General features: G+C 40.3%; 1 protein-coding gene across 1 annotated transcript in view; it reads left to right on the top strand.

The window, feature by feature from the left end:
• Positions 1–17,454, top strand: part of smyd3 (SET and MYND domain containing 3) — a 72,414-nt gene extending 54,960 nt beyond the window's left edge. Inside the window, exons 6-12 of the mRNA XM_034116050.1 lie at positions 1,574–1,641; positions 6,965–7,067; positions 7,587–7,697; positions 9,795–9,882; positions 10,113–10,278; positions 16,417–16,525; positions 17,049–17,454. Coding sequence (XP_033971941.1) covers positions 1,574–1,641; positions 6,965–7,067; positions 7,587–7,697; positions 9,795–9,882; positions 10,113–10,278; positions 16,417–16,525; positions 17,049–17,180 — 777 coding nt within the window. The 3' untranslated portion in view covers positions 17,181–17,454. The remainder of the gene's footprint in view (positions 1–1,573; positions 1,642–6,964; positions 7,068–7,586; positions 7,698–9,794; positions 9,883–10,112; positions 10,279–16,416; positions 16,526–17,048) is intronic.
• Positions 17,455–21,137: the final 3,683 nt, after the last annotated feature.

The raw sequence follows: 21,137 nt of genomic DNA, 5'->3' as shown, positions 1-21,137 counted from the left end.
ATGATGGATGACAGGGAACACAACTGAATATCAATGAAGTGTGTGTAAGTGTGTGTGAGATGAAGAATGAACGCTTTGTGTGTGTGTGGAGGATTTTGTTTAAGATCTATGTAGTCCTGTATATACGTGTGAGTCTCTCAGTGTTTTTCTATGTAATCACATTCCCTCCTGTCGGCTTTATTATGAATAAGTTGAGTAAAAAGCTTTATTTCCCATGAGGCTCGGCTCTAATGGTGTTTATTACAACTGCAGATTCAAATCCAATCGGATGAGGAACATCTGTCTGTGGCTCACTTTAAATCCTATCCTCCTTCTCTGCACAGCTCAGCCTGCCTCTTTATCTGACAGTCTGAATACTAATGTTACTAAAGTTACAATTATTTATCTACTCCCTTCGACCCCATGCAGACACACACACACACACACACACACACACACACACGCGCGCACCACGACCACCGACACACACCACGACCACCGACACACACACACTTGTTTACCAGCACCGCTCACTAATTGACACATCAAAGACCATCTGTTTTTTTTTTTATCTATCCCATCTTTGTCCACTTATTATATGTTTTGGTGTGTTTATTGCCGTTTCTCCTTCTATCATCTCTCTCTGTCTCTCTTCTTTAAACAACTTCTTCAAGCATTTTGTTATTTAAACAATCTCTGAGCCAACTTAGTTAGTTGAAAGAAACAAACCATCGCTCTGCCTCGATTGAAATCTGTCCACTCCTGAAAGCTCTGGCTCTTTCATTCATTCCTTCCTGGTGCAATGTGGGAGGTTTTTACACAGAAGTGCATCCAGTTTTTATTATAAATTATGATACATTTGAGGGTAAGTTCTATACTATGTTTTTAATATTATTGTTTTAGTTAATAGCAATATATGCAACCAATGTTTCCTTAAGAGCTTTAATAGCACCAGGCTTTTTCTGTCTTTAGTGACTTCAAGAAGAAGTCTATCAAATGTCATCCTGTCTCCTTTTTTCCTCCTGCCTTCTTCCGTCAAACATCCATCATGTTGAAGGTGATAAATGACTTTCATATCAGCTCTATTCCCAAAAGGAATATCGTTGTGTATTTGTGTTTCCTGCTATCTGTGTCTTTGTTGTTGTTTCCAAGGAAATGTGTCTTTAAAAAACATTTACTCTCAAATGTTTTCACTTTATCATTTTCACAGGGCCTGAGGGAAACTAAAAAACATTTCACTTGTTTTTAAATTCACTGCACATGATCACTGATACACAATTCGGTTTACTTTGTTGACGAATAAAATATATTACAGGCGAGAAACGTTCATTTTCCTTTTGAAAGAAATAACATTTTCCCGTCTCAAAAATAACCAGGTGGTAAATTCAAACATTCAAATCCTTTGCATCTCAAAAAGAAAACGTTGAATGTCATGTTTCAGTTGGAGTGCCGATGGGGTTTTGCAAGTGCCAAAGATATGTAAAAATGTTCAGAACATATGATGAAACTATTGTTGGTTCCCTGAGGCAATTTAACAAATCATGTCTCTCTCTTGTCTCCCCCCTTTTTTTTGTATCCTCTCCCTCTCCTTTAGGTGACATGCAATTGTTTCACCATCAGTGACGGAGAGCTGCAGGAGATTGGAGTTGGGCTGTATCCTAGGTAACGCACACACGCACACGCACACTCACACTCGCATTCACCTCACACTCAAAGGGCAATGTGTGAAGCATTACAAATCCAAAAAGCATCATTAATTTCAATCTGGCTCATAATTACTGTTAGATGGTGCCTCTCTCTTTCTCATTCATACACTAAAAATTCCACAAAATGTAAATGTGTCTCTTAAGTTACCTGCCACATCGACGCACCTCAACCAACCCCAGCCGTTCTTTATCTGCTCACTTTCCAAAGCCCCCATTTCTATTTCCCTGACAGTTCTTTGAAGCACAAGGAAGAACGGAGAAAGGGAAGTGATTTTTTGTCATCAGGCGAAACCTTGAAAATGAATGTTGACAGAATATTATAACGCTGTTTGGGGAAGACGGGGGGACGCAGAGAGAAGCGAGAACGCATGGAGAAATACATGGTTACACTCAAACTCATATGTGATTCTTGTCTTGCTCACACACACACACACACACACACACACACAAAAACTCACTCACAGAGAAAGGCGGAATGCGCTGTAATCCCTGTATTGAGTCCTGAGTGAATGGGATGGGATTTGGCCTGTCGTTGCACATGTTGTTGGAGCTATACACACACACACACACACACACACACACACACACACACACACACACACACACACACACACACACACACACACACACACACACACACACACTCTGCAGGTATCTCTGCCAGTTTATCTGGCTGGCGTTGAGATGTCAGATGGTCACAGTGGCTTTACCAAAGCTCAGCCAAACAGCGTGTGTCTGTGTCAGTGTGTGTCTGCGATTTGTGTCGTAACTCATCCATAAATGATGGGCCTTTTCGCAGGATGGTCCCCTGCCTATTCATATTTTGGGTTGCCTAGCAACAACTGGGTTTGCTGAAGAGAGAGGGGGGATTACTCTGGCGAGGCTACACCTCTGTTCACGCCAGGACTCTTCTCATTTTCTGACTTTCTCACTCTCCTCTCTGACTCCACTGACCTCTTCCTTCTCTCTGTCTGTCTCTGTCTTACTCTCTGCTGATCTTTTTTTCTGAAAAATACATTGTAAAATCACATCCTTTGTTTGTTTGTTTATTCACAGTTGGAACAGTTGACTTGTAATCTATCCCAATGTTGTACTTCATATCATCTCTCAGAGTAACATACTGTAAACCATGTGCTAAATCCTCATGGAGATGCACTGAAACGAAAACAGGAAGGTGAGATGAGCTGACAATATGATACAAAATCTGAAAAACGGGACTACATATTGGAATATCTTTTTCAAAAAGAAATTGTTCAAAAGTGTCATGTAAGAGTTTTTGACTACCTCAGAGTTTGGACATTAATATGATGTACCTCTCGTATAGTATGGGTTCATGGGTCCGTGATTTTTGACTAGTGTTGTTTCAAATCAAACACGGCTGAAGTGCAAGGATAGCAAATGATAATCATAGCATATGAATGTCCTGCCTCTTTTTTAATTGCTAACGGACGAATAATTACAGGCAATATTTGATTTTGAACTCGCACTATGATGATAATGGAGTTTCAGAGGTTTTACATTACAACACAATCCTATATAATACAAATTAATGAAAGCGGTCGTATCCAAACATCTGAGACGTAAACTTAAGTCTATTAGAGCCATTGCAACATTATGAGAGAAAATAAATGATTTAAAACTAGACCTGGACCTGGAAGTCAAACAGACTAGTGACTTGATCGGCCTTAATTAAGGAATCGACTTGATTTGATGTCTAGTCAGTGACTTAACTTAATGTGTGTGTATAGGAAAAAGTGGGGACTAGGGACTCGCTTCAGACTGGGAACAAATAACTTGAGTCACGTCGGCTAAATAAACCAAACGCGTTTAAGTCCTGTCATTTATCATGTGAAAGCTTTGCACTAAATTTGATTGTTATTTTTAGTGCTATTTAATTGAAGTCTGCTGCATTATTGCTGTAGTGAACCACCTGAACTACAAAGACACAGAGAGAAACTCTTCTCTAAGGACAGTAACACATGGAAGAAAGTATTCAACCCTTTCTTTCAATGAATATCATCAATGATTAGTTCTTTATCATCTCTACTCGTGTGATATACGGCTCTCTATGCTGCAGTATTCAGCAACAGTTGGTGTTAATGTGAGATGCGGTTTAGTTAACTAATCTAATTAGTATGCTAATGAGCTGCTCTCCACCAGATAAAAGCATCATTTGGAGGGCTTGATTTCTAGTTGATATTCAACCCGTAACTTCTCCACTGTAGAACCAAGCCAGGGGGTTGCACGCACGCACGCACGCACGCACGCATGCACGCACACACACTCTCCTTATCTCTTGCACCCATTGTTTTGCTCTATGAATATGATAAACAGGAACAGCAGTAATGGATGGGGTCATAAAAACAGAGAAACCTCTTGAGTATTTCTTTCCAGCCATGTGTGCAGTGACAGTAAATATCTCTTTTATGGGGTCAGGGAGGTTTTAAATACTTTAATTTAAGAAAAAGATGAACAACAATAACAGTCTCAGCCCGGGTAATATGCAAATCTTTAAAGTTTAGTTACCTGTTTTTGTCTTTCAGGCTTTTTATTTCAATTCATTAGGAGCAGGCTACATGCAAGACGACTATTATAAGACTATACACTTAGGCGCCGTTTACACGAGGAGAAAACTGCTTGTATCTGCATAGTTTCGCGTGCGTATAGCCCTATTATTTACACGAGGCCGATAGAAACTGACCCCACAAACAATAACGGGTCCCAAGGTGGATAGATTTGCAAACGAAATGCTCTGGGGGGTCAACAGAGTCCGTGTAATCACCTCGATACGAATATTTCCTGAAAAAATAACGATAGCCCCGCCTCTCTCCACCTCTCCTGCAGCAACTATCAAAAATAGCTGTGTTAATTAAACGCACAATGGGTTCTTGAATGAAATAATATTATAAAAGGCAAACCAGAATTGTTAACGCCCAATATACTCCTTAAACAAAATAAACAGAGTCAGATTTCATGCATTGATCCATTATATTGACAAAGGAGGATCTCACCCGTTGTTTGTAGAGAATATCTCTCTCTTTCTGAGCCGTCCTCTCCACGGAGACCTTCTTGGTCGGGATGCAATATCCACAGATTCGGTTTCTTTCAGTTTCTTTCAGTTTCAGTTTCAGTTTCGGGGCTTAAACAGAAGGGTAGCCATGGCAACATTGCAGCGGGTCTGCTCGGTTGCTCTTCTTCGCGGCTTTTGGTGTATTTTGGCGGAAGTTACAGCGCCACTTACAGTCCCAGCATATGTACTACAGCGTTTCCAACGGCCTCGTTTGAACAGACACGTTAAATGAAACTAATGCATGTGAACGGAAGACTTTTTTGAATACGCATACTGTGCATAAACGCAAACGGTCCCGTGTGAGCGGGGCCTTACTCCATCATAGCTCTAATAATCAAGACCATGAGAATAAACCTGAAGCAACTTCCCATCACACTCAGCAGGGAGGTGGAACATTTCACATACTAATGGTGCAACATCAGCAGCAATGGAGCAGCAGTAAAGAGCATAGAGAAACACACTTGTAAAGCACAGCAGGCGTTGGTTTATGAAACCACTTCTCCAACAACACCTCGGTTGTGCCTTATGGTTTTGAGATGTGGCAAACCACTGAAGCCCCCCCAAGGCAAGATACAGGTGTTGGTCAACAGGTGCTTTACGCTACATCGTTCGGCTCATGTCGGCCCATTACAACCACGAATGAGGCACTGTGGCGGATTACAGAAAGAAAGATAGAGCCACAGGGAAAATAAGAAAGTGGAAATGGATAGGTCACACCCTTAGGGAGGACACAAATAACATTACAAGACAAGACCTGGAATACATTTTCCAGAGAGAGGTGAAACTGGGTAGGCGGAAACAATCCTGAAGATATGTCATGATTCAAGATTTGGAGAAAATGTAAAGTAAGCTGGCGGGAAGCAAATCTCAGATCCAGAAAAGGTTGAGAAGGCGAGCTCTGGGAGAGACTCTACTGTTTACCTCTTTGTATCTTCCTGGTCGAATGCACTATAAGTCGCTTTGGATAAAAGCGTCAGCTAAATGTAATGTAATGTAATGTAATGTAATGGGGACGTAAAGAGGCATAACTCAGATTCAAGTCACAATCAGTTGCCCTTTTTTGAGATACCTGACTACTTCAAGAAGGCGTTGATGTTGAGAGGTGTTGACTGAAGTCTATGATAATTTCTGAGCCATTGGTTTGTGGTGCTGCTGAATTAAGATAGTCTAATTTGAGTCTATCATAAACACAGAGAACTCAGTATTACTACTGGTTCAGTCATGCTGTGCCAGCAGGCATATATATATATATCAATATTTCAGCCAACAAAAAATGACATTGATCAATCCAGCCTTTCTCCCTTTCTCTGCTTTACACATCATACTTACACTTATATTTCCTAATATTCTCTTAAAATGATGTTTCATCCGGATTAAAAGTAGTCCAACTGGTAAATTAAAACATAAGGAAAGAAGCCATTCATGCATTTAATTTAAAGCATAAATAAAAACAATAATTGTTGTCATCAGCGTTATGATGCTGTCAGTCAGTGTTCACGTGAATGGGAAGGAGGATTGGCTTCATTTATTTTCAATCTGGGAAATGACTCTTTGTTGTGACAGAAGTAGAGTACCATGGTTTCCTGATTTGTTTGTCTGTATCTGTCTATGAGAGAAGAACGAGCGAAAAAACAAATAGAGATTGACATTTGTTATGACAGAAGCAGAGTATTCATTTGTCATACTGTGCAGGGAATTGTCTTAGTTTTTTGTCTGAGGTTCATTTGAGCACTCAGTCTTAACTTAAATGTGTAGATTTCACATTATGAGAAGCCATGCTGCCCCTAACAGCACCTTAGATACGGGGAAGACACACACATCCCACAGCTGTCACTCAAACTATATGGATTATGATCTTGAGAGGGATTTGTCACTCTACATGTGTTTTTACTCTCATGAATATGTTGGAACGAATGAACATTTCAGTCAACATTAGTCTCAGTGATTTGAGTAACCCTTAAACTGTGAGACATGTGGCAGTTGGTGAATCAGCAGGATGAGGCTCTTGTACATTTTTAACCGTTATGATGTGCTCGCTGTCTTTTTCTTTGCCAGGAAGGGTTTGAAAAACAAACATTTATTCACAGAAACTCTCCCTTTTTTCTCCCTTCCTTCCTCCCTGCTTTATCTCTTCTCCTCTCTTTAACCTCCTCTCTTCCTCCTCTCCCCCCCCTGGCGCTCTCCCTCCCTCCTGTTTGCTCTCTCCCAGTTTATCTCTGCTAAACCATGACTGTAGGCCAAACTGTGTGATGGTGTTTGTGGGAACCAAACTGCATCTGAGAGCTGTTCGAGATATCAACCCTGAAGAGGAGGTATGAGCAAGAAAAGTACTCACACTTCATCCTCCCAACATTAACACCTTGGGAAATGATGATTTTATCGACTATGATGATGCCTCTGCTTTAACGTTCATGTTTTTTTACGAGCAATATTTATTGAATGTTTTTTTTATTCACTGTTGTTATTGATGTGCCAATGCCCAAGGCTGTTTGGAATGATACATAATCTGACACTAAGAGCACTATTTTACACAGGCGTAAAATCACTGACTGTAATGTGAGTTTTGTAATGTTATAATACATGTTGATGGAAGTACAGTAAACCTAATGTTTTTTAAGTAATCCTGAGCGTTGGAGCAAAGTAAAAGATCATTGCAACACAAGCAGAAGATGACGCGTCTTAACATGGCAGCGTCTGTCCTCGTTTTCCATACTTTACCTTCCCTACTGACCATGTAATGAGATGCATCCATTCCATCTGGAAGATATACACACAATAACACACACACACACACACACACTCAAAAATGCTATCTGCTTCACTGTTTTCAGCTGACGATAAGCTACATCGAGACGTTGTCGTTGACTGAAGATCGAAGGAGACAGCTGGAGGACCAATACCATTTTACATGTCACTGCCAGCTTTGTGACTCTCAAGAGAAAGTAAGACACACACACACACACACACACACACACACACACACACACACACACACACACACACACACACACACACACACACACACACACACACACACACACACACACCACTTTGTCAAAGCCAGATCTTTCATGGTTTCAAATATTTACATAATCGTCATTCATTTCAACATAATTTATGCCAATGGCTTCATTAACATGGACATAATGATCCAACTGGGAGCGGTACTTGGAGGATAGCATTTATTCAATTTAAGGATTACTTTAACCATAGTTGTATGTCAATTAAAAGTGTAGCTCTAAATTCTGGAGGAGAATCAAGGTTACTTGTCAAGGGACGAGTAATTTACACATTTTCATTTTGGGGGTAGTGAATTCTTTTGATGTTTCTTTTGAAAGTATCCTGATAATATAAGTCCAGACATGTTTGATTACTACATACTATGCAGGTATTCCACACATCTCTTTTCATACTGCTCATGTATACACTTTATTGAACACTATACACTGCTTTGAAATATTGTAGAATGCAGGCTGAAGAAAATACAAAGATATATTCCCAGGAGTAGATGAATCACTCAGTACATTTCTGTTCACTTGCAGCACAGACAATAACTTTATTCATAACCTTGAGAGGGCTTGTATTTGATGAAACAATGGAGGTGATGCAGTGGAGAGGGTTACTGTTCGAAAGTAAATTGGATTGCAGTGTGTTATCTCGCAGTGTGAGAAACTACTGTGAAGGAGACATTTGTATGCATGGAGTTCTTCCCTAATCCAGATTTAACCAAAAAGTCTTTAAAGTCTTTAAACTTTACAAACATAGTTATTGCTTAAAACCTGTCTGGAACATGTGTGTATAATACCAGAAGTTCAAACACACAGGTATGCACTCTGTCCCTCTCACACACACACACACACACACACACACACACACACACACACACACACACTCACACTCACACTCACACTCACACTCACACTCACACTCACACTCACACTCACACTCACACACACACACACCTCTCCTCCTTTTCCCTCCTTCACCTTCACATCCTCTCTTATCTCCTGATGTCCTCCTCTTCCTCTCCGTCACTCCGTCACGCTACACCTCCTCTTACCTCTCTCTCCCCCCTTTCCCTCTCTCCCCCTCTGACCACCTACTGAAAAATGAGAAATATTATCTTGTCTTTCTGCTGCAGTTTTCTTTTCCATCCATCTTAGTCCACTCAGTCTTTCACTTGCAATACGTCCCTCTCTCTTTCTCTGTCTCTCTTTTTCCTTGCCTTCACTCCTGTCTCTAGCTTTGTTCTCTATATAGCCGTTCATGACACTTTGGTCTAACACAACACAACAGCACTCAGAAATGTGTGTGTGTGTTCTAGATAAGGTAAGAGAGAGCACTCGGTTGATTTTCTGGGACAATTGCATTCATCTATTCAACCCACCTTTGTTCAATATACAACACACACACACACACACACACACACACACACACACACACACACACACACACACACACACACACACACACACACACACGCTTTCTGTTGTTCCTTCTCTTTAATCTTCTGATGATGATGGCAGGCTGCTGGGTTGTGACCCAAAGTCGTCATGGCGACTGATGACTGTTGACATCAAACCCAGAAAACAGTGTCTGTGTTTTGTGTTTTTCTCAGTCCGTGGATATGTGTGTGTGTGTGTGTGTTTGGTGATACAGTATTTTCCAACTGTCAATAGAGGCACATTTATTCATATGTGGTCTTTTTTGTGAAAATCAAGTTGTATTGAAACCTTTCAGTCTATAAGATGTTCTTCTTTAACTATACAAAAGACATAACCTTGAGACCTTTGCTGATCAACACACAGTAAAGACGTGCTGAACACTTTTCCTGCACTGCAGTATTTCAAAGGAAGTCTGAGGGTGTTCTTCAAGATAAGATATTTAATTTATATTCAGGTATTAAAATGTTGGTAAACCCACTCTATTCTGTCTGTTTTATGCTGCTCAATCTACCCACTCTTCATAATAACACCTGTTTATATATTAACCTGTTTGTTGGGTCATGTCTGTGGATCTCAATGTCCTCTCTCTCCTAGGACGGACTGATGCTGTCAGGGAACGAATCAACATGGTGTCCGCTGAAAGAGGCTCTACCAAGACTGGATGGACTGAAGGCAGAGTCGGGTATCCTTTACCTCAGAGATCTAATGAGAATATTTATCATTGATCTTCTACTGTATTATGGGAAGATGATTAAATAAGTCAAAGCTCTCATCTGATGACATTTCATCAGTAATACAAAGTTGACTGAATAAATGAGCAAGATTTCCTCAAGATATAAGTGTTCAGCTTTTAATTTTCACATTTTGACAGCGTCCAGTATGAATGTGGTTTTTCCTTAAGTGACCCTTCAGATTGGCCGGCACTACTAGAGAACTGCAGTCAGCTATTATCGACTGACGTACCAGATGGAAATCTGTATAAACTCAAGATGACCGACATGGCTATTGATGCTTCAATTCACCTGGGACACTGGGAGGAAGCTCTGGGATACGGGGAGAAAACACTTCCAGTATACAGGTGTGTGTGTGTGTGTGTGTGTGTGTGTGTGTGTGTGTGTGTGTGTGTGTGTGTGTGTGTGTGTGTGTGTGTGTGTGTGTGTGTGTGTGTGTGTGTGTGTGTGTGTGTGTGTGTGTGTGTGTGTGTGTGTGTGTGTGTGTGTGTGTGTGTGTGTGTGTGTGTGTGTGTGTGTGTGTGTGTGTGTGTGTGTGTGTGTGTGTGTGTGTGTGTGTGTGTGTGTGTGTGTGTGTGTGTGTGTGTGTGTGTGTGTGTGTGTGTGTGTGTGTGAACTTCCTCTGCTCCGTCTATAAATCAGGATATCCAGTTGGATTGAAAGACTTTTCCTTCATGGTTTTGTTGAGCTGTGAGGAAAAGGACAGGAGTGACTCATCCAGAGTGCATCTGAAGGGCAGCTGCTTTAGTTAAGGCCGACTTGCGCAACTGTCTCTGTGCATAATTACTTCAAAGTTATTACTTCAAAGGTTGGGGCTGCTGCTCAATCCTGACGCCTTAATTGTCGTCACAAGGCTTCCAGACGGCATTTCATGTTATTTTAGTTGGAGCCAGCTCCATCGTGTTAACACTCAGGAAGAGAGGGGAGATTCTCAGATTACCTGTAGAGAATGGGAAAATGCACAGCAAAGGAAAAATGTAATGCTTCCTCTGTTGTTTCTGTTGTATGGAGATTTCACAATGTGATAGATTTGAGTCTTTGTCCTGATCAACGGGACATGGATCCCATCTGTTATCCCTGTAGAGGTGAAATCGAGCTAAACAGGGTTGTTTACAAACACATGGTAATTATGTTTTGTGGACAGGCATCAGAGTAATGTGTTCATTCATGGAAATAATGTAGTGTACCCTGAGAGAAGAAATGATAAAATATAATCCTTGGACTGGTGGAAAACACACATCCTTCAAATTGAGCTTAATACTATAGCCAGCTACAGTAAATGTTTTCAAATCTCAGGATGCATTGTGATACCTGGGCTTGCAAGACAATATCAGTATATTAGCTGGATTTAAATGTAGTGGGGACCTAAATCATGTCGTATTTCAAAGGGGAAGATTTGATTGTAACATGATTAGAGAAAAGCTGTTCAAAGTCTTAATTTTACACAAATAGGCAGAAGAAGAAGTTGAGTGTGCATCAAAACAAAAACATTTACAAAGAAAGAGAAGACAGGAAAAAAATGTATGAGAACGGGAGTAGATGAAAGGGAGACAAAGAGAGCACTAGCAATTAGCAGACATACAAATATCCTGTCCTAATGAAGGGAGGAATTATTCAAAAATAATCTAAGCTCTGAACAAATCCAAACTTTTAGTGTGATCTAAAAGTCAGATTACAGTAAATTGCATCAACAGTTTTAATTGTTTTCTAGATGAGGTCCTCCAGCCCTCACTCATTTTCACTCCCGTCTTTTCTACACTGTGTTTCTCTTCCAACTCTGAACTCAAACGTATTCCCATGAACACACTAACAGAGCAACCTATCTGCAGTAGAGCAACTGTTACACATGTTATCAATAAATGATCATTCACAGAGCAGAAGAAAGAGAGACATATTGAAGGGAGAAGAGGATGGAGAGTCTGGTGTCAGTTGAAAGAAACTGGAAAACGTGTCTCAAAGCAGCAGAGACCAAAGTGAGGGATGGTTGTGGGTGTTCAGGGAGAGAGGAGGGAGGTGTGAGGTGAGGATGGAAGAGAGAGAGGGGATTTGATCAGGTGATAAATGACAAATGAGAGAGGGGATGAAGGGAAGGGAAACGAGAATAACAGAATCACAAGGGAGAGGGGGAAAAAGGGGTGTTAGTTAGAAAAACTGTGCAAAGCATAAAGAAGCAACATGGAAAAAGGAATACAGTGAGAATTAGTTTTGCAAGGAAGGGAGACAACAATGAAAGGATGAAGGAGGAGACAAACGCATTCAGGAGAAATAAGTGAGAGAGAGTAGGAGGAATATCTTCCATATTCATCCCCTATCTTCCTCTGGGCTCTTCAGATGGCAGAGAAGAAAGATTGCTGCAGGAGTCTCTCTTTCTCCTGTCCTTCCCCTCATTCTGTATTCCTTTCTTCTTTCACTCTCTCTGCAGGTTTTTTTTTCTTTTTTCCATTCCTCTATTCAGCTTGTGATGTATGGAGATGGTTTTTCCCTGCGCCCGTGTGCGGATAATGCTCACCTGCTGCAGGCGGCACACACCAGGGTTATTGAATCTGTCCATGCTGCACATATTCTGCTGCTCGAGACATGCTCACACACACATTCACAATGACATGAAAGCATGAGTGTTTATGTATTCCTGAAAACGTGCCCACAGAGCTGTCTTTGTATCAAGAAGTCTATTCTTAAGCTCCTAAATGGATCATTTGATTCATCTTTCCTCTCTGGATGCATGTTGATGCTTAGTGCAGCCCAATCATACATGATGTGGCATCCTATTGAGATTCGCAGAGCAGCACTTAGCAGTCAAAGCTAAATGTTTTGAATGGTGTTCAGCCTCCATGCATTTATGTTTTTGGCGATTCTCTCAAAAATAGAGAAGCAAGGACTTCTCTCTTGAAGATTCTCCTGATTTGCATTTATTCAGCAGTTCTGTAGAGGGGAATCTGTTGCATAAGATATCTGCATCAACACAGTGGCCTCGGTGGACCGGTGGAGTGCACCCACGCTGTCAGTCTTCATGGATCACAAAGCCTTTTAAACCCAGCAATGTTCTTTTTACTGTGTGCTGAAGATAACAAAATACTGACCTAAGAAGAGGAAGACAAGTTGTACAGAATAATTAACCAGCAAGTTTCAGATTTAACTCTTAATGAACAATGTAAGTGTATGCATTTCAAATTCAGGATTTGGTTACAGAACACCTCATGGGGGGATTTCTGCTTATGTTTGATTTTCAAAATCTTGTAGAAATGGTAGATTCAAGGGGTTGCAAGATAGATAAGTGGCGTTGCTAGTTGATGGTTAGAAAATAAATTGAAGAAAATTATCTCCACTAAAGAAAATTCTGACTTTGCATCTTTCTTGTGAAATACTGGATAAATGAACTCCATGTAGCATCCCTTTTTGATTAAAGTGCACTCAGCCCATATGTAACATTGCGTGAGGCAAAAGGTGTGAAAGGCACGGTCTTACCGCATAGATCACTGTGGTTAGCCCTCAAGAGACTCTCGAGGCTTGTATCTGTAATTCATCAACAGGGATACGTCTGACTTTCTCTGGAAATAATAATAATAATGTTTGCTAAATAGTTAAACCGTGATTCAAACCGTATGCAATCAGTCTTAATTTCAGTAACACATGCTTTGCGGTTCTAAGTTTGCTAAAGTGTGGAATCACAGAACTGAAAATACTGCTGCATTTACAGAAAACAAAATGCAATTAGGAAGAATACTCACAGATAATCTTTCCTCCATGTTTCCTTCTCCTTCTTCGTTTTTCTACTTAGTAAGATAATCCATGTTTCCCTCTCACTTACAGCAGGCTGCGGATCTTTTGTTCTGAACGAGAGCCTCATTAGTTCCACTGCATTTGCCTGAAATGCCACTCTTTTCCACCACTATTAATGTTTCCTTCCTGCCCTTTCTCTTACTCATAGCTGAAAGCTATGGCTTTCTAACTAGCTGCACACGGCGAGATCGTATTTTTTATTCAATTGACTCTCCCGGGGGCAAAAGGAGAGGGTAATTCAGGAGACAGCAAGTTAATGAAATTATTTTAATTGCTGTGTGTTATATGCAAAGAGGAAATATAATTGGTGTTTGGTGTTAGTTTGTGTTTGCACGTCACGGTGGCTTGAATCACTGGCTTTGTAATTAAATCAATATTGTAACTTGCTGTTATTCATGTACGACTAATGTTGTTGGTTCAGTATTTGAACTTCCTATTTAATGATTCAATCCCGTCCACAGGATTGGCCGGGAGCATCTCTGTAATTGGTCGGCCTGTCAGTTAGTAATTTAGTGGGGCTTGAAGGTATGAACAAATGAGCTATTAGCATTGTGAATGAAAACTCTGCTGGTGAATTATCAACAAAGCTACCAAGTTTTTAATGACTCTGACTGAGGCCACAACCAGTTAATTAATTTTGATTCCACTCCCTACAGAAAACTGATTTTCATTTTCAATCAAAAGAGTGACAAACTTTTATCGCTGGAAAATTATGTTTCAGCCCATAAAGGAATAATGAAGATGAATGCTCTGTTAACAGAAGATACAGTGCAGTTTATAATTACGTGCGATTGAATTTAGAGCGTATTGAACCCTCTTGTGGCGTGTTTACTCTGGAGTGAAGGGGAATCTTGCAAATAAACTAGGGTAAAGAGAGTGAAAGCGAAATGAAATTGAGCGTTTCTTTGTGTGCATGCATGCTCATATATTATTACTATACAGTAGCATGTGTGTGTCATTGTGTCAGTGCTCAGTTCTTTGTGTGTGTTTGTGTGAGTGTCAGAGAGAGTATGAGCTAGACAAGAAATGTACATCTGTCTGAAAGTGCTTTGTCAGCACGCATTTAAATGCTGTTTTATAGCGGTTATATAAGATTTTTTTCCTTTTCTGTGTGTAATCATAAGAGCACAGCGAGAGAGAGAGAGCAGGAAACAAGGAAGATTTAACAGGGCAGAAAGGTGGAGTGAAGGATGAGTGAAGTGCAGCAGAGGAGAAGAGAAAGCCTCCAACGTCACACACTTTAATCCATGCAGCTAGCGGGCCGCAGAGCACAAACATAACCAGGTAGGAGAGCAGCAAAGCACATGTGAGAAAGGAAAAGGAAGGAGGGATTAGAGGAGAGGGAAGGAGAAGAAAGGAGGATAAATGACAAGTGGAGTCAGCTAAATGAGTGTTTTGAGAACTGCAGTGTTTACCAACAACAAAGCTACTTCCTCACGGTCCCTGGTTGGTATTTATCGTTATGGGATTAAGAATGTCCCGGCTCTTTGTGTGTGAACTGTCTCCTTAAAGCATGTGTGTTTAGACATTAAAGCAGGGTGTACTGTACTGTAAGGTCATTAAGCATCCATGTGTAGCATTAAGCATCAATGGGTATCCATCTCTGTCATGCGTAAATACAAATTCAGTTTAAGGATAAATATTTGCATTTTAGATTGTCAGATTTAAAACTGGCTAAATTATTAAAAAACGGATCATATATTTTTGCTCTGTGTTTGCCTGTGTGTGAAATTCTTTAATGTTGTATCTTATTCTGTCACTGGAAGATTAGCTTCTGGGGAAGTTGCGGTGCGCACGTTTGATTTGTGGATAATGAACGGTATATTAATACTTATACACACATACACAGTTCACAGAAGTAGCATAGTACAGCACATGTGATACAAGTGGTCTGCATATATATATATATATATATATATATATATATATATATATACACATTATATGTTGGTGTGACTGTGTCTTTTATGCTGGGAATATGTGTATCAGTTATGCTTGTCTCTCTGTCGAAGTATTCAAACTGGAATGGAGAGGAATTCATTGAAAATGGATGCCAAATAATATATACTCAGACACAAAAGCACGTATAACACACACACATGTTCAGGTAAACTGGAGTCATCCATAATGCACCTGAGAAAAATAATAAAATCATTTACAAGTTCTTGCTGGTTCAATTCATTTTTCTCACACACCTATTGGTATAGCCATCATACTTGTTTACAGACACTGACTGGCAAAGCTAATTTTAATTATCTTGTTTATTTATTATCTGTCTTGTTGTCTGACGCCTGTGAGTGAAGTGTCTCAGGCTCTCAGTGTGAAAGAGAGCAAACTCACAAAGTAAAGTGGACCACAGAGGGGATCTTTTTTCACAGTCTTGCCACTACTGTGCATCGTTCATTTAAGAGTGTTTTTTCTTTAAAGATGATTTGTATTCGCTGGGGGAGTATAGGGTGATCGGACTGTTGATAGAAGCAATCTAGCGGTGTATAACAAGAGAGTTTTTGCATTTTTGGCAGTAAATCATGATGTTTGGTCCAGGAGGAGCTGGATACAGGGCTGGGGGAAAGGATGTTTTTGCTACCTGGCATATCCTGCGCACACCCAATGACCTGGACAAGTTGCAATAAAGGAATGAATAGATTATGCATTACGGTCACTAAACTAAGCAAGTTTTTCCTTGTTCTCTTTCCTTTACAAAGACAATACTACCCTGATCCCCATCCAGTCCATGGAGTCCAGCTGATGAGAGTCGGAAAGCTGCAACATTACCTGGAACACATCGAGGACGCTTTGGACACCTTCAAACAGGTGAGGGATGAAATGCTGATAAGAAGATATCACATTATCTTGTACAGCTATGCTCTTATTTGTTTATGTGTGTCCATCATTTTGATCAGTGATAACACTTTCCTCAACAAAGTGTTGCTGAAGTCTGGAGAATTGAGAGGAGAGATGTTATCAGACAGGTCTAAAAGTTGCAGGAATGACAGCAGGAACTACTGTTAGAATCCCAAATAATTGGAAACCCTGATATTATTGCTATGATAAACAAACACTTGCTATTATTATTTAGTAGGTCGGTTTTGTTACCTACTGATCTATACTAGTACAAATTGGAAAAACTAATGTTCACATTTCCTTACCCTGGTTGTTCGGCTAACATGGGAAAGCTACTGTAAGCTATTATATTGAGTTGAAAGCTATAATGATGAGTTGCCTCCTTGTGAAATGCTTCTTTAATTGTAAAAGGAACAACTGAACCTGGAGCCAGACAGGATTGCATTAATGGCGTCTAGTGCAACTTTAAGTGTGTTCATTTCTCCTCTTGCAGGCCTTCAAGATGATAAAGCTCACACACGGCGTTGATCACCCCATGACTACAGATCTGTTGATGAAGATGGAGGAATGTCGCAGTGAGCTGGACCAGAAATCCTCCAGCTGTCTCAGAATAGAAGAAAAGTGAAACTGGACTACTGACTAATTTCACTTTGTCTTCTTATAGTCTTTACGTTATTAATGTATCAATCAATCAATCCCAATCATCAGATTGATAAGAAGATGAACAGAAATGTGTTTTATATGACCAAAGTGTGCTTTTTTGAAGAGTTAATTCAGTAAATAAATATGAAATTCATTTCTCTGAGTTACAACTGCTAGTATTCAATATGTACTGGAAGTAGAGGGAAAGAGATGGCCTTGATTTGTCCAAATTTAATAAAAAAATACCCCAACATATACATTGCAGTTTTCTAAGTCCATGTTTATTGACTGTGTGTGCGTGTGTGTGTGGTGTGTGTGGTGTGTGTGTTGTGTGTGTGTGTGTGTGTGTGTGTGTGTGGTGTGTGTGTGTGTGTGTGTGTGTGTGTGTGTGTGTGTGTGTGTGTGTGTGTGTGTGTGTTTGTGCGTGTGTGTGTAGTGTGTGTGTGTGTGTGTGTGTGTGTGTGTGTGTGTGTGTGTGTGTGTGTGTGTGTGTGTGTGGTGTGTGTGTGTGTGTGTGTGTGTGTGTGTGTGTGTGTGTGGGTGTGTGTGTGTGTGGTGTCAGAGAGACAATGAGAGAGCTAATGGAGACCTGTAGGCATCTGTCTCCTGTGTTAATCTTAACATACCATCTCTCTGGGGATCTCATGTCCAAAGTTGTGTGTGTGGGTGCATGCGTGGGTGTTGTTTTAGTAAAGTAAGGTTTTCAAAACATCTGTGTTTCCTCTATACATATCCGTCACAGACACTTCCCATGTTAATCCATGTCTATGTGTGTTAAAAGTTAAACCAGTGTGTGTGTGAGATGGAATGTGGTGATGAGTCTCTCACACACACACACTTCCCACGTTAATCCTAAAAATCTACTCTTTGCAAACTGATGACAGCATTTCCTCTGAGTGGTGGTGTGTGTGTTTGTGTTTCTATAGGTTATGGGAGGATTAGAGGGACATTGTGTTAGATATTTAGATTGCTAAAAGATGTTTGCCTTTCTAAAACCTTTTCGTTGCAGTAGCCGACATGATAGTAATGTGTAAATGTCCTGAAGTACATTTTTCTCCGTTTCCTTATTCAGCATAAAAATGTGTATATTCAAATTGTCTTGGAAGTCATCAATAGTTAACGAATTACAGAAGTCACAGCAGTAGTAAGATATTTTAATTGACCTCCTTATATCAGTGGGAGGGGGAAGAAAAGGGCTTAATAATAGTATCTGGAAAAGAATAAATGAATTTGAAGATTGAATGGAGGCAGTAATGAAACGAGCGGACTGAATGTCTGCTGTTCCTTCTCCCATTACTCACTTCTTTGGCTCTGTTGCTTTGTGTGTCTCGCCCTCTCGCGTTCTCCTCTCTCACCTCTTAACAGCCATCAAATTACATTTACTTTCGCTTAAGCATAACCCTCTGTCTCTCTACTCAGTCACCCGCCGTCTCTCTCCCCCATTTTCTGTCCCTCTCACTCCCCAAAGGCGTTCAAATTAAACTCACTATTCATCTACTCTCCTCTCTCCTCTCTCTCCTCTCTCTCCTCTCTCCTCTCTCCTCTCCTCTCTCTCCTCTCTCTCTCTCTCTCTCTCTCTCTCCTCTCTCTCCTCTCTCCTCTCTCCTCTCTCCTCTCTCTCCTCTCTCGCTGTGTCTCTGCAGGCGGCCTGAGTAAATCACAAAAAGGACATCGAGTGGCTTTAACCCATCTTCATCCACTCGCCCTCCTGCTTTTTGCTCTCCCACATTTCCAATTTTCACTCTCATGTTGGAGACCCTCCCTCTTTCTGTGTGTCTCCACCTCACCTTTAGGCTCTCTTTTCCTGCCATCATGTCTCACTTTCTGTCTCTGCTTCTATATCATGGGCCCTTATTTAATTCTTCATCTCTATTTCAAATGTAAACACTGAGTCCTCTTTCAAGACACAGGACTTAAGCGTCCTCTCACCCAAATTGAATGTCTCATAAGGATTGACTTTTTATGACATTGAAATCTGGTTTTCTTAATCTGTTTAATGTTTTCAGAGTATCTTTTAATCTGTATATCAAATGTTACATTATTACTTCTGATTATGCCACTTCATTAAACTACAGCTTGATCATGTGTGGCCCAGAATCACCGCTAGAATTTGAAATGTTCCTCCAAGCTGCTGGTTTATACAAAGAGACGCCTCTGTTTCAAGTTTTAATAAGAGCCAGAGACGGTAGATTTTATCCCCGGTATCGTTTCAGGATTATCATTCTGTGTTTCAGTGATAAGGAATTGATATATTAACATTTCTTCTTGAGTAATATCACCTTGAAATGAAGAAGAGAGATAAAACCTCTCAGTGTAAACCCCACATCTTCACCATGTCTCCATCACCCCTCCGTCTTTCTTTCCTCTTCAAACTTGCTTCATAATCAGAGCAGGCTCTTAAAATCAGAGCGCTGTGGAGCTGAAGAGGAACCGCCTCTGATGCAGCTTAACTACGAGCCCTTGTTGAGCGGAAGTTTCTTGATTTTCTTGTTGGGGTGGCTTAGGGAATTGGGTCTTTCTGTCTTTTATTTGCTCAGTCTACCACTTTTCTTTGGACTGGATAATTGCTTTGAAATGTGTTCATGGTCCCAAAAGAAAGACTCTTACTGATTTTGTGAATCCCAGACTATAGCGCCAATAAGTGGTTAACACAAATTATTGAATGGATTGCCATATCATTTGTTGCCATATAATCTAGCACAGACATTAATATTCCCATCAGAATTATTTGTCATCATATTGGTTTCCACTTCACTCTCATTTAGCTGCTTCATAAAGTCACATTTTGAATTTGTCCCATTTGTTTGACTTTGGTTTGTGATTTAAAATGTTCTTATTAGCCTTAGATGAACTTTGTGTGTATTACTTGGCAGACACCAACAATCTGAAGCACAGCTGAAACTGTGCCCATGGCAATACTGGCATTTACCTTTGCTCAAATTCATGAAGCAGTTCATGTTATTAGTTTTTTTCAAATGTTAATCTTCATCTTATAATAAACTGAGTTAAACATGTTCAGCTAACTTGTTGATTTACTCATGTTCTCACAGAGTTAGCTGCATGTTGTGAAATCTCTTTACATGTTAGAAGTAAATTACATTCTAAATGTGACCCATCTTAAAACATTTGCTTTGCTTACTGTGTTTCTGCTTCAAACTTGAGTTGCTTGAACTGTTTGCTTGATAATAACAGAGAAACATCAAATAGAAGTAGATAAAATGTTAACATTTAAGAGGTAAGTGGGATGAACAAATACATATTTTGTTTTATTAGAGAAATGAAGAATAAACCTTTAAGTGCAGTGTATACAAGTTATCTAAATCCAAACAGACAACTGATTACAAGTGGCTATTTTAAGCTGAGTGGACCTGACAATTATCAAACCAGGAACCAATCTCAGCAACAACAACGGAGAACATTATAGCAAGGAAATTAGTCTCTTGAGAAACTCTTGCCTGAGATAAATGATTCTAGGGGTATGGTGAGTTCAGAAAAGAGAGTAATAGTCAATTTGTTGAGCGATGATAGCGTATTATTCGACCAAAATGAGTCTTAGTGTGTTCCTTTTTTTACCTGAACTTCCACTTGTCTCCATATTGTGTCTTACCTAACCTCGCCCATCTCATTTCTCCAGCAGCTCTTCCACACGTCTCTCCCTTAAATGTAATCTTTTACTCATTTTTTCTCCTTCTTCGCCTGCATTTCCCTTTGTGCCAGCTTTATTATCCTCTCTTCTCTCATCTATTATCTCCTGCTCTCTCATGCCTCCCCTCACCTCCTTCCTGTTCCCTGCTGTGCGTGGCTGATCAAAGCCGGCTCAACAGGGCAATATGTCACCTAGGAAGCAGCCTACAGGCTACTGAAGGTACACACGCACACACACACACACACGCACACACACACACACACACACACACACACACACACAGGAAAATAGTTG

Source organism: Trematomus bernacchii, unplaced genomic scaffold (genome assembly GCF_902827165.1).
Source record: "Trematomus bernacchii unplaced genomic scaffold, fTreBer1.1, whole genome shotgun sequence".
NCBI lineage: Eukaryota > Metazoa > Chordata > Actinopteri > Perciformes > Nototheniidae > Trematomus > Trematomus bernacchii.
This window is presented reverse-complemented; position numbering and strand designations above follow the sequence as displayed.